The sequence below is a fragment of the Xenopus laevis genome, chromosome 5L (genome assembly GCF_017654675.1).
Source record: "Xenopus laevis strain J_2021 chromosome 5L, Xenopus_laevis_v10.1, whole genome shotgun sequence".
NCBI lineage: Eukaryota > Metazoa > Chordata > Amphibia > Anura > Pipidae > Xenopus > Xenopus laevis.
In genome coordinates, this window is record NC_054379.1 from 165,939,508 (window position 1) to 165,953,002 (window position 13,495).

A 13,495-nucleotide genomic window follows, 5' to 3' on the forward strand; every position below is an offset into this window, starting at 1 on the left:
ATAATTATGCCACAACTATCTACTTCCTTGAGAAAGTCGTATAAGACGAAACGCGTCGGGCAGATACGTCATCAGTAGGAGCCCAGGGAACACGAGGCGGGAAGACGCCGGCTAAATATCATCTTTACAAACCGCAAGTGAGACCCAGGGAACCAGAGAGACGGTGACTTTTAACTATTTATGCGTATTTTACTAAGAACATTGTGAGTGCAATTTTAATCGTTCTGTGACCAAATAAATTTTCTTTACGGTTTTACACTATGTCGAGTACCTCTTTATAGAACCATAGGACCTGGAAAGGTTAGACCATCGACCCAGTGAAGTATTATTATAACGCAATTATTCCGTTTAAACGTTTGTAAGTACCCCACCATTGATTCTTCACACACCGCATGCTGGGAAGTGGCGTTGCAGAAAGTGCACAGTGTGGATGAGTAGAGGGTTAAAGGCACCTATAAAAGATTTCAGTTTTGCCTATGCACTAAGCGGTGTGTCATACCATAAGAAGTACTACACTATATTACTATTTTTGTCATTCTCCCCTTGTCCAAAACTTCGTGCTACGAGCGCTGGTTTCCTCTACAATTCTGACAAATATCGATTGCAAGTCTGAAGGAGAACAGACATTTCTGAAACCGGCAGAAGTAGCAGACTACTCAAGACCTTAATATATCCTTTTGTGACTTTATTATTGCCTGACGTAGGCTAGCCTTGCAAAAGGATTATTTTCTTTACACTGAGTTTAGCTGACTCAGAGTTGGCCACTTTTGTCTAATAATGTGACCTGATCTTTTTGTGGTAAACAAGCGACACTACACAATTGGTGCCACCCTAGCTAAGGGCAAGACACATAGAAAGAATATTTTGAAGCTAAAGGGGTGGATTCTTAGAATTGGTGACGTAGAGGCTTGTGTCACTGACATCACATTGGCTGACCTACGGAGCCTGGAGCGTTTGCGATGTTTGTGGCTCGGAAGGGTTAAACGCTTCATTAACCCGTCTGGCTGTTTGGCTCAGGGTGGAACGTGTGAGGTAAAGCAGAGACGCGTTGCTTCTTGAATATTCCCAGTATGGTCCAGCACAGCCGGGCCCCCTTTTAAGCCCGAGCCCTATACAGTAGTACCCCCTGTGCCCCCCTGATTGCGGCCCTGCCCCCTGTGCCCCCCTGATTGCGGCCCTGCTTCTAGTCATTGACTGAATCATGAATTACCTGCAGGGGTAATAGTGAGACTGACAAGTGTATTGGGTCACATGGAAATATATGGAATATTGGCACTTGAGACCTCACTGCACTTTGTTCTTATTGAATAAATACATTTGCTCTGTGTAAGTCACAGCTCAGGACTGTGGAACTGCAACAAATACCTGTTGACTTTAACTAGAACTATAACAGCAGCCGGGAAAGAAAGGGTTTGTGAGTCACCACGTGGGTTGGCGTTTCTCCCTGTTGGCACTACTTCTTTACTGGACACAATACAACCAGTTGCTTCAGGTTATGTCTCCTCCTCATACTGAATCCTTTCTGCCCGAGGATAAACCACGGGGAGCGAGTGATTTCAATATGAGTCCACCTCAACCCTGCAGCTCCGACCCTTCACTGCTCACCGACCCCTCACTGCTCAACGACCCCTCGCTACTCGCAGACTCCCGTGGAGGAGAAGAAGAAGAAGAAGAGCTCGTTACGTGCCCGGTGCAGCCCAATGGATCCGCTCACTATACAGTCTGGACCCAGGAACTGGTAAGTGGCACCGACCCTCTGTCCTTTCTGTTCCAGTGTCCCACCGACCCCTCCCGACCCCACTGCTCCCTCAGGGGAAGAGACAGGTGAGTGTCCCCAGCCAAGATCTACTGCTCCATCTGATCCCCCCAATCATCAGTGTCACGTGCTGGAGCTGCTGCCAATCAGACTCCACAACTGTCATATAGAGAGGCTGGAATTATAGTGGTGACACTGGGACATAGAGGTGAGGGCTCCCTCGGGTGTCAGTAACTTTAAATCACTGTCTATTTCCAGCACCTGTCTGTGTGTGTCTAGTAATAGGGAAGGTTTAATATTTTACCTGTTAAACTCGGGGTGTCATTAGGTACAATTGCTTCTGATGTTGCCTCTGGCTGCAAATGTGTCACCGCTAATTACCTGTCATTAATTCTTTCTACTTGGCTGATGTTTTACTCAGGAGGCACCTGTATAACACTCACACTTGTGTTTATCACAACAAACAAGGGCAATTTGTGCTCACAACTCCTTTTTAACGCCATAAAGTTGGCTGGGGGGGGTGCAATGAGGTTGTGACCACGAAATTCACACAGACAAATACAAGAGTCCTCTGCACTCAACCCATTATTAATATATTAAAGGGGAACTATCGCGAAATTAAAAATTGGTAAAAACAATCATTACATGAAGTTAGTCAAATGTCTAAATATAATGTATTAAAAAATGTTTACAGTTTTTTAAATATTGCAGTCATTCTAGTGAATCCAGGCCAGCCGCTTCTCTCCTACCTGCCTCTGGCTAGCTCAGGCATCTGAGTCTCTGAGGGGTAAATTCACTAAGGCGCGAAGCGCCGAACGCTAGCATTATTTCGCTAGCGTTTGGCATTTTCGCTACTGCACAAATTCACTAACGAACGCTGGCGTAGTTTCACTAGTGTTACTTCGCAACCTTACGCCAGGCGAATTTTCGCTAGCGACGAAACTACGCAAATTCACTAACTTGCGCAGTGTAGCGAACGCTACCTTTTACGCCAGACTTCCTTCGCCACCTCAGACCTGGCGAAGCGCAATAGAGTAGATAGGGATTGTTTCAAAAAAAGTCAAAATTTTTTCTAAGTCCCAAAAAACGCTGGCGTGTTTTCTACATGATGGCTGATAGGCTGAAAAAGATCGAAAATTTTTTGGGGCTCCCCTCCTTCCCCCTACATTTCCTGACTCATGGCAACTTACCTAGACAGTGGGCACATGTGTAGGGCAAAATAAAATTTTTATTTGCAGATTTGAAGGTTTTCTAGGCATTTGTAGTGCAGATACGTGTTCCTCCATTGAAATTTGAATTTCGCGCCGTATGCAAATTAGCCTTCGCTAGCGCAACTTCGCTTTACTTAGCGAATCAACACTAGCGCAACTTCGCAAACTTACGCTACCCCTGTGCGCAACTTCGGATTTTAGTGAATTTGCGTAGCGCTGGCGAAAATTCGCCTGGCGAAGTGCGGCGAAGTGCGGCGAAGTTGTGCCTGGCGCAACTTCGATTCTTAGTGAATTTGCCCCCATATGAAGCTAGGATCCCTTGCTCAATGGCTTCAAATGCTCCGTTTTTCATGCCCTGCTGATTTATTCTTTTGTCTACTGAGCCAGACCCCCCTGTAGTCAGCCTCAGTACTTCTCTGACTTTTAAAACATCATTTTGACTTCTGGGTTCGGCGCCTCCAGGAATGGAGGCTTAAGAGCAGTGCTCCACAGACCAGCGTTATAAATCTGCCATACTCCTCTGCTTTTTTCTAGCAGTTTAACTTTAAAGTCGTAGGAGGTGAAGGGGTGGAGACTTCAGGGAAGGTCGGAGCCTTCCTGCAGTAGCTCTGCTGTAGTCAGTGAAGCGGCACTAAGTGAAAAAGTGCGACCTGAAGTAAAGGTCGTGGCAAAGGGCGGCTAAGTAATTCAGCTAAGAATTCCCTCAGGGCTTTCTCTGCTTTGAGACCGTAGGTTAGATAAAAGTTTACCTCTGCCGTCAAAGTGAACTGTTGCCAAGGCAGAAACTTCTGTCACGCTGAGCATCACAAAGTGTGTGGTGAATGACAAGTGCAACGTCGCCATCTTCTCTCTGGTACCTACTTATTCAAAGCTACAGTTTCTTTTATCTGCATGATGGAGTTTCTATTCACTTATTGTGTTGGCCCAGTTACCCCACCAAAGTTTTAAAATCTGTTTAATACTGGTTCTATAGTGTCTGTGTGGAGAACCTGAACTTTATTGAGGTCATTATTTTCCTATTTGAGGGAATCCTTACTCCTCAGGAGAACACATCCTTTAAAACAAAATCAAACAAAAAAGTAAAGGAAAAGTATAAAAACAGAAAAATAATCAAATAAAAAAATAGAAAACTAGAAAAGAAAATAGAGAACTAGAAAAGACTATTAAAAAAAAGGGTAAATTCACCTGGTGTCTCTGAAAGTTATTACCCATTAGTTCCCGTCTTATGATGGCATGGAAGTTCATGGGTAAAACGTATGAAAAACAGAGTAAGAAGAACGCAAAGCAACTAGCCCCTAATTCGCTTATCTTGTGCCAGTCTCAGAAGATGCTTTCCCAAGACTCAGTTGCTGTACAAGAACACGCTTCAATTGCTTCTGAAGTAGCAAGGCTATTGAACCCAGTCATTGAGCAATAAATTGATAAAGCTATAGCAAAACTTCAAATAGAAATTAGCAAAATCTCACAGCATCTGGGTAGCCATGACAAAAAAAATTCACGCCCTGACGAAGCCTGAGACGGTGAAACGCGCGTTGGCGTGTAGCTTTTCAAGGAGAAGGTCAATCCTCCCCTGCTAATGGTTCCCATAATCAGCGCCTTTAAAGTACTCACAGATGACTCCAATCGGCAATTGAGGAGAGACTGCTTGGAGCGACCGCGAACCCTAGCGATTGTAGCTTGGAGGAGCTCTGTCGGTGGGCATGCGGGCGCCCTGCGGGACGGATTGGAAGTGAGATGCGGCGCGTGTTGCTTTTGTCCTGAGGTGGCCTATAGCAGCATCTAAACGGCGCGGCTGGTGGTGCCATTTACCGAGTGATCTTCACTGCAATACAACGCGGTAACGTATACCCGCAATAGCATTAGTGTCTGGTTACCCGAAAGGGTTACAGGCATTGCATCTTTCGTTTCATTGGGAACTTTAAAGAAATAATATCGGACACTGTTTCAACAAACAGCAGTTACTGCCACACTCTGTTGCAAGTCGCTATACTTTGTTACAAGTGGACTTGGTTTCAAAAAAATCTTTTGCAGTCAGGGGAGGTACCTGACACTTTGTAGCCACATACTGGAAAAGTAATGATACTAATAACTCAACATTCTCCTTGAAAATTCTTTTAACAGAATATTTGAACTCTTTGCTGGACTTTTTTTTTTTTTTCGTCTTTTTTTTTTTTTTTTTTGGGGATACTCATTAATTATCTCAATCAAGTTAATAACATGCTTATATTACTGATTTACTATCCATGAATTCTAATTGATGATATTTGATTAATACTTTGTTATTACTGATCAAATTTTAAATTTTACTGCCAAAGGTGTTTTTGTATGTGTGAATTAAAGATTATCAATTTGTAAATCTGTATGAGGTTTGAATTCTGAAGCAGGAGCCTTGAGAACAAATTAATTAATTAATAAATTATTATAGACTAAATACCGAGTGCAAATTTGGAGATACTTTTTTTGATAATCTCTATAGTTTCAAAAAAAATTCAGAGCTGGAATCCTCAGTTTCTTCTTTATATGATGACACAGATAGAGCACAGAAGAAAATTGAATCTTTGGAAAAGGGTACTCAAGATCTCCTTCTGAAGGTTGACGATCTGGAAAATCGCTCAAGACGCAACAACATGAGAATTATAGGGATTCCGGAAGTTCATAAGATGGACTCCTTATTTAAGATTGTCACTAAGATTAGCCCTCAAAAACTTGGGATCCCGTCGGATTCACACCCATTAAAAGTTGAAAGACTTCATAGGATTGGGCCACTCAAGGACTCTCATCAAACCAGACCTAGGGTCGTCATTGTCAAATTCTTGGACTACTCTGACAAAAATTGCTCTCTTTCAAGCATTCAAAAAATCCAAAGGTCTTGTACTTGATGGTAATAAAATTCTTATCTTTCAAGACTACTCAGTTTTCTTATCACAAAAAAGGAAGGAATTTTCCAACTCTTGCCAACAACTGGTATCACTAGGCATAAACTTTGCCTTACTATATCCTTCAAAGTTAAAAAATTTTCTGCCTTCTGGTCCACGTATCTTTGGCGTCTCGTCAGAGGCTCAGCGGTTTGTGGAGCAACTGGTAAAACATAAGAATAACAACTCACTTTCCCCTAATATCAGCACAATTCCGGATCACCCATCATTTCTCCTGCAAAGAGAGCACAAAGGAAATAGATTTGAGAGATCTCGTCAAGTGACCCAATCAATTACTAAGGAGCACTCTTTTTCTCGTGACCACAAGAAACGATCAAGATCTAGATCTCCGATCTCCCACAAAAGTCGTTCTCCGCTGAACTCTAGTGAAGACGATGTTGTGCTGAAATCTTAATTCCCATAGGGAGGAAGCACACCAAACATATGATTTTGCCTTTTAGGACATTTATTCAGCAGTGTTGGCAACCAACACTGCTGAATAAATGTCCTAAAAGGCAAAATCATATGTTTGGTGTGCTTCCTCCCTATGGGAATTGTTGTATGAAAACCAGGCTTGGAAGTAGCTGGAGGAGTTGAATGCACCCTAAAGAAAAAAAGAAAAGTAAGTGGTGTGCCGAAGAATATGTATGCAGGTATGTGCTGAAATCTTAAGCCTTAGAACGCTGGTCAATGGTTCTATCTCTCTGTACAACTCCTCTTTTCAGAGGGTTGGTTGACCTCTACTCCTAGGGAAAAAAGGAGGTCCTTTAAACTTTCCCTATAATGGAGCAATATTGGTTCTGGTTATCACTTATTTTAGTTGTTATTTCACTTAGAGTGATTTTAAGAATTTTTTTACTGTTACCTAACTTTTGTTTAATACCTAAAAGAATTTGTTTATATTTACTCAGCTTTCACTTCAGTGCTATTAGTTTGTTTTCTCGCGTGGTGGATCATAGATTTTATGTAGCATATTGTGACTTCTCATGTCAGCTCATCTTTAATCTAATTTCCCAGATAACATAATGGCACTAAATTTAGTCTCTTGGAACATTAATGGTAGTAATCACTATATAAAGAGGAAAAAAATTCTACATCGGCTCAAAAAATTGAAATGCGATATTGCCCTCTTACAAGAAACCCACCTCAGTGAGGGGGATAATAACTTGCTGCTTAGAGAATGGGTTGGCCTTCTCCCCGGCCATTAATAAAAAAGGGGGAGTTGCAATTTTGTTCCACCGGAACTTAAACGCCCAAATTCTTTCAACACATAAAGATGAGCAAGGCAGATTTGTCTATGCGGAAGTATTAATCCATGATAAGTTATGGCACCTTATTTCTATTTATGCCCCGAACCATACTAAAGAAAGTTTTTTTTGTTGATTTAGGAAGAGAATTTCTTCAATCCCACATTCTAATGTTATTCTAGGAGGAGATTTCAATGAAACCCATATATGGGCTTTAGATAGGTCTGATAACAACATTAACAATTCTAGGAAAAAATCTAAATGGAATGAGGGGTTCCTTTCTTCTTCTCGTTTGACAGACATCTGGAGGTTGTTACATCCCACAGAGAGAGACTTTACCCACTTTTCTTCTCAATACTTGGTGGGTACCAGAATTGATTATGTATTTGTCTCAAACAATGTTATTGCAAAAACAATTGCGGTGGACATAGGACCTATTATTCACTCTGACCATGCTCCTATCTCTGCCCAAATTTTCACTACCAAAGGTGATAAAGATTATGTACCATGGTCTTTTCCCGTTACCCTTGCAGAACAACCTGATTTTATTAAAATGCTATCGGACAGATGGGATATATTTTTGACAGAAAATTGTGAGTACTCTGAGAATCTCCCTCTCCTCTGGGACACTTGGAAAGCTGTGATACGTGGGGAAATATCTGCCTATAAATCCCGCCTTATACGTAAAGTTAATGACAACTTTTTGAGGCTAAGGGGCATGTTTACTAACATTGGAGAGATTTCTGGAGATGTTGCCCATGGCAACCAATCAGCAATTAGATTTAAACAGCCACAGCCAAGTTAGAAAACAAAAGCAAAGATCTGATTGGTTGCTATGGGCAACATCCCCAGAAATCTCTCCAGATATTTATCTCCAATGTTAGTAAACATGCCCCTAAGGGTAAGGCCACACTAAGCGATAGCGCGGCGATTTGACTCGCGGCGACTTTTCATCGCGACTTTTAATCCACAATCGCTGGCGAAACTTTGGCGCTGGCGTCTATGGGGAATCGCTGCGTAAAAACACACGCGGCGATCTTTTTTCTATTGTCGCTCGAAATCGCCTCGCTAGGCGATTTCGAGCGACAATAGAAAAAAGATCGCCGCGTGTGTTTTTACGCTGGCGATTTTGCGCGATTCCCCATAGACGCCAGCGCCAAAGTTTCGCCAGCGATTGTGGATTAAAAGTCGCGGCGAAAAGTCGCCGCGAGTCAAATCGCCGCGCTATCGCTTAGTGTGGCCTTACCCTAAGTATCCAGCTAAAAGATTGTTATACTAATCTAAAAAAACTTTCCCTCCCAATTAAATTAAAACAAATATAAGACAGTCTCTGCCTCCCTGAAGCCTTGGCTAACCTTAAGAGACTCGCTCTTTGCCCAATATTCTAAAGCCAAGCTTGCTAATCTAAGTAACAAATCTAATAACGTACTAATTAATCTTTCTAAATGTTGGAACAGGAAATCCACTCTGATCAAAATTAAAGATAAACAAGGCTCCCTTACGAATAATCCCCAAATTCTAGTAAATATTTTTAAGGAATACTATGAATCTCTCTACACCTCTATTGGATCTAGTCCTAATGTCAGCAATGACTTCTTAGATTATTTAAATCTTCCCCATCTATCCACCAAGCAACTGGAAGATCTTAACAAACCAAGTTGTTGGCATTAGTCTGTATGAGACACTGAGACGCACAAATGTTACATAAGCACAAAATGAAACTGGAGCAGCAGCACATTCACTACTCGCGTCTCAGTGTCACATACAGACTAATGTGCGGCTGGATTCACACACTGATACCAAGTCCCCCTTTATTTCCTAATGCCTCGTTTCTGGGAGGTAGGGGCGAGTTTCAGACAGAGAGCAAAAGTCTTCATGTAACTCAGTAATACTTGTAAAAACTAAGATGTTGGCTGACTTGCAGGGGGGGGATGAGTCAGGGGAGAGAAGGCTGCTGCAGGGGGGGGTGATTGCTGCAGGGGGGAGGCAGGCTGAAGGTGGGTGAGACTGGTTGCAGGGTGGAGGCTGCAGGAGGTGGCTGGCTGCAGGGGGGCTGGCTACAGAAGGGGACTGACTACAGAAGGGATGATGGCTGCAGGGGGGAGGCAGGCTGCAGGAGGTGGCTGGCTGCAGGGGGGCTGGCTACAGTAGGGGTGATGGCTAGGGTTGCCACCTTTATTAAAAAAAATTACCGGCCAGTGGGGGGCGGGTACCAAAAGGGGGCAGTTTGTGATGTTAAAAGGGGGTGGAGCTACGTGATGTGCCGCAAAAGGGGCAGAGCAACATTGCACAGGGCTGGAAAAAAAGGTAAGCTCTTTGCAATCTTTGCGAATTGGGGGCAGGCCAGGGGCTTTTTTTAAAGGGTATTACAAATTACCGGCAATTGCATTGCCGGTAAATTTGTAATACCGGCCCCGGCCTTGGCAGGTGTTTTACCGGCTAGGCCGGTAAAATACCGGCCGGGTGGCAACTCTAGTGATGGCTGCAGGGGGGAGGCAGGCTGCAGAAGGGGGGGACTGCTCCCAGCTGGTTCCCCTGCCGCTAGGCAACAAGCAAAGTGTGGTATTGAGAGGCCTTTAGGACGCAATCGCTCAGGGGCCCCAAGGTAGCAGCTAGCACGTGAATTCTACGTGTCCTGCTGCTGCCTGCACTACCTCCACCCGCAGCACCACTAGGGTTGCCACCCGGCCGGTATTTTACCGGTAAAACACCTACCAAGGCCGGGGCCGGTATTACAAATTTACCGGCAGTGCAGTTGCCAGTAATTTGTAATACCCTTTAAAAAAAGACCTCGGCCTGCCCCCAATTTGCGCAGAACTTACCTTTTTTGCAGTGTTCTTGACATCGGGATGATGATGCTCTGCCCCCTTTTGAGGCACAATGCGTAGTCCCGCCCCATTTTGCATCATGGCCCGCCCCTTTTTGTGCCCGCCCCCCCACCGGCCGGTAATTTTTTTCAGTAAAGGTGGCAACCCTAAGCACCACCCGGTCACTGGATCTTCACTGAAGACATCTGCCTTCTCTTCGTGGGACCCCCTCCTGCAACCCCAATAGATTGTCATGTGTTTTCCAGTTTAGTGTTATACTTACACACAAACATACACTTATTACACTGACACATTCACACTTAGACACACATACATTTTTGGGGATCGGGGGGTTCACACACTTTTGTGGCTTTTTTTTCTTATTGCATCATTTTTTTTTCCTGCTACAATTTTTTTTATTGCCCTTGTGAATAGTGTACCGTACTGCACAATACCTTTTGTATGTTATTTTGCTGATTATTTCGCAATTGTGTGCATAGCCATTTTATTGCATGTTAAGCTATTTTATTGCATTTTCAGCTCTGCATAGGTGTTGTTCGCTTGTTTCTTTCCATAAAACATATTTGGCCATGCTTAAATAGTCAAAGTGATTATGACTGCTGATTACACTAGGCGAAAAAAAAAAAAAGCATTGATTTTTGTGGTTGTATTGGATTTTATTGATTTTGTGATTTTATCGCATTTACCACTGTTCTTTGTTACTTCATTTTGCTCATGTAAATTTTGTCTGCTATACATCCATTTGGGGGTCTCTGTGCGCCACATGGTTTGGTAAATCTATGCATATTGGGCATCAACCTGTTCCATAGACCCCTGGCATTCATATTTAGGATGCTTTAGGACTGAACTACACAGTGCAACTTCTTCAGATCCGACACACTGAGAGGAAGCGCATGCGACAAGATGGATGCACCAAATATAATGTACAGAAAGTAATAGAAATATCGCACCTTCAAACTGCATGCATTCAATTACTGTCAAATGAAGACGCAACGTGCGGCAATTGCATCAAACAGTCATGTCGGATGCATGCAGTTTGTAGGTGCGATATTTTTATTACTTACAATATATTCGGCGCAGCCGTCTTGTTGCATGCGCTTCCTCTTAGAGTGTCGGATCTGAAGAAGTTGCACCGTGTAGTTCAGCCCCTATGCTGATACGTTACGAAATGTGGGGTAAATAATGGGGTAAAATGCAAGCTTTGTGATGATTTTCAGAAATTTAATAAAGGGCATTATGTTTAGCATAACTTTGCAGTTTGGTAGTTTGTAGTAGAAAGACATATTTACCCGTTTTAGATTAGTCGGAATGTGTACTGTCGGAAAATATATGGTTTTCTAGAGTAATACACGTGCCGGGTGCTTATAGTGTTACAGTCAGTGTCATGTGAAAATTTATATGTACTATTTGAATTTGGGGGTCTCTGTATGCCACATGGTTTGGTAAATCTATACATTAAGGCATCAAACTATTCAGTAGTAAGTAACAAATGTGGGGTATATAATGAGGTAAAATGCAAACTTTGTGATGATTTTCAGAAATTATATAAAAAAACAAAGTTTAGGGTAGTGTTGCTGCTTTGCCATACAAAGATACATTTACACATTTTAGATTTGGCAGAATGTGTGTTTTCTAAAAATATGATGTTTTCTTGGGATGACTTGCTTATTTGCCACTTTTACCAAACATTAATCAGGCAGTGTATTCAAATTTGTTACCACTACGCTAATTCACTAAAATTTGAAGTTGCGTCCTCAGCGCCAAACGCTGGTGACTTTTCGCTAGCGATACTTTTTCAGTGCGAGCATTTCATAGCGAATATTTGTTAGCGTTCAGTTGTGCCTAGTGAAGATTCACTAGTAATCTTATGTTTAGGTCAATTTCAATATGGGGGGCGCTTTAAAAGTTGCATGCATGTCTTTTTTAGAGATGTTGGTGTAAATGCTTGAAGTGGCAACTTTCTATTATGGCAGGGGTGAGTGTGAGAGAGATAGGAGTGGCAGGGGTGAGTGTGAGAGAGATAAGAGTGGCAGGGGTGAGTGTGAGAGAGATAAGAGTGGCAGGGGTGAGTGTGAGAGAGATAAGAGTGGCAGGGGTGAGTGTGAGAGAGATAAGAGTGGCAGGGGTGAGTGTGAGAGAGAGATAGGAGTGGCAGGAGTGAGTGTGAGAGAGATAGGAGTGGGCAGGGGTGAGTGTGAGAGAGAGATAGGAGTGGCAGGGGTGAGTGTGAGTGATAGGAGTGGCAGGGGTGAGTGTGAGAGAGATAAGAGTGGCAGGGGTGAGTGTGAGAGAGAGATAGGAGTGGCAGGGGTGAGTGTGAGAGAGATAAGAGTGGCAGGGGTGAGTGTGAGAGAGATAGGAGTGGCAGGGGTGAGTGTGAGAGAGAGATAGGAGTGGCAGGGGTGAGTGTGAGTGATAGGAGTGGCAGGGGTGAGTGTGAGAGAGATAAGAGTGGCAGGGGTGAGTGTGAGAGAGAGATAGGAGTGGCAGGGGTGAGTGTGAGAGAGATAGGAGTGGCAGGGGTGAGTGTGAGAGAGATAGGAGTGGCAGGGGTGAGTGTGAGAGAGATAAGAGTGGCAGGGGTGAGTGTGAGAGAGATAAGAGTGGCAGGGGTGAGTGTGAGAGAGAGATAGGAGTGGCAGGGGTGAGTGTGAGAGAGATAGGAGTGGCAGGGGTGAGTGTGAGAGAGAGATAGGAGTGGCAGGGGTGAGTGTGAGTGATAGGAGTGGCAGGGGTGAGTGTGAGAGAGATAAGAGTGGCAGGGGTGAGTGTGAGAGAGAGATAGGAGTGGCAGGGGTGAGTGTGAGAGAGAGATAGGAGTGGCAGGGGTGAGTGTGAGTGATAGGAGTGGCAGGGGTGAGTGTGAGAGAGATAGGAGTGGCAGGGGTGAGTGTGAGAGAGATAAGAGTGGCAGGGGTGAGTGTGAGAGAGAGATAGGAGTGGCAGGGGTGAGTGTGAGAGAGATAAGAGTGGCAGGGGTGAGTGTGAGAGAGAGATAAGAGTGGCAGGGGTGAGTGTGAGAGAGAATAGGAGTGGCAGGGGTGAGTGTGAGAGAGAGATAGGAGTGGCAGGGGTGAGTGTGAGTGATAGGAGTGGCAGGGGTGAGTGTGAGAGAGATAAGAGTGGCAGGGGTGAGTGTGAGAGAGAGATAGGAGTGGCAGGGGTGAGTGTGAGAGAGATAAGAGTGGCAGGGGTGAGTGTGAGAGAGAGATAAGAGTGGCAGGGGTGAGTGTGAGAGAGATAGGAGTGGCAGGGGTGAGTGTGAGAGAGAGATAGGAGTGGCAGGGGTGAGTGTGAGTGATAGGAGTGGCAGGGGTGAGTGTGAGAGAGATAAGAGTGGCAGGGGTGAGTGTGAGAGAGAGATAGGAGTGGCAGGGGTGAGTGTGAGAGAGATAAGAGTGGCAGGGGTGAGTGTGAGAGAGAGATAAGAGTGGCAGGGGAGGGAGGAGATTAGGGAGTGGGCAGTGTGAGAGAGATAGGAGTGGCAGGGGTGAGTGGAGAGAGATAGGAGTGGCAGGGGTGAGTGTGAGTGATAGGA

The 13,495-nt window shown here is 44.1% G+C and overlaps 1 protein-coding gene across 1 annotated transcript in view; it reads left to right on the forward strand.

The window, feature by feature from the left end:
• The first annotated feature begins 1,476 nt into the window (after window positions 1-1,476).
• LOC108717263 overlaps window positions 1,477-13,495 on the forward strand; it is a 33,993-nt gene continuing 21,974 nt past the window's right edge. The window contains exon 1 of the mRNA XM_018264137.2: window positions 1,477-1,738. Coding sequence (XP_018119626.1) covers window positions 1,496-1,738 — 243 coding nt within the window. The 5' untranslated portion in view covers window positions 1,477-1,495. The remainder of the gene's footprint in view (window positions 1,739-13,495) is intronic.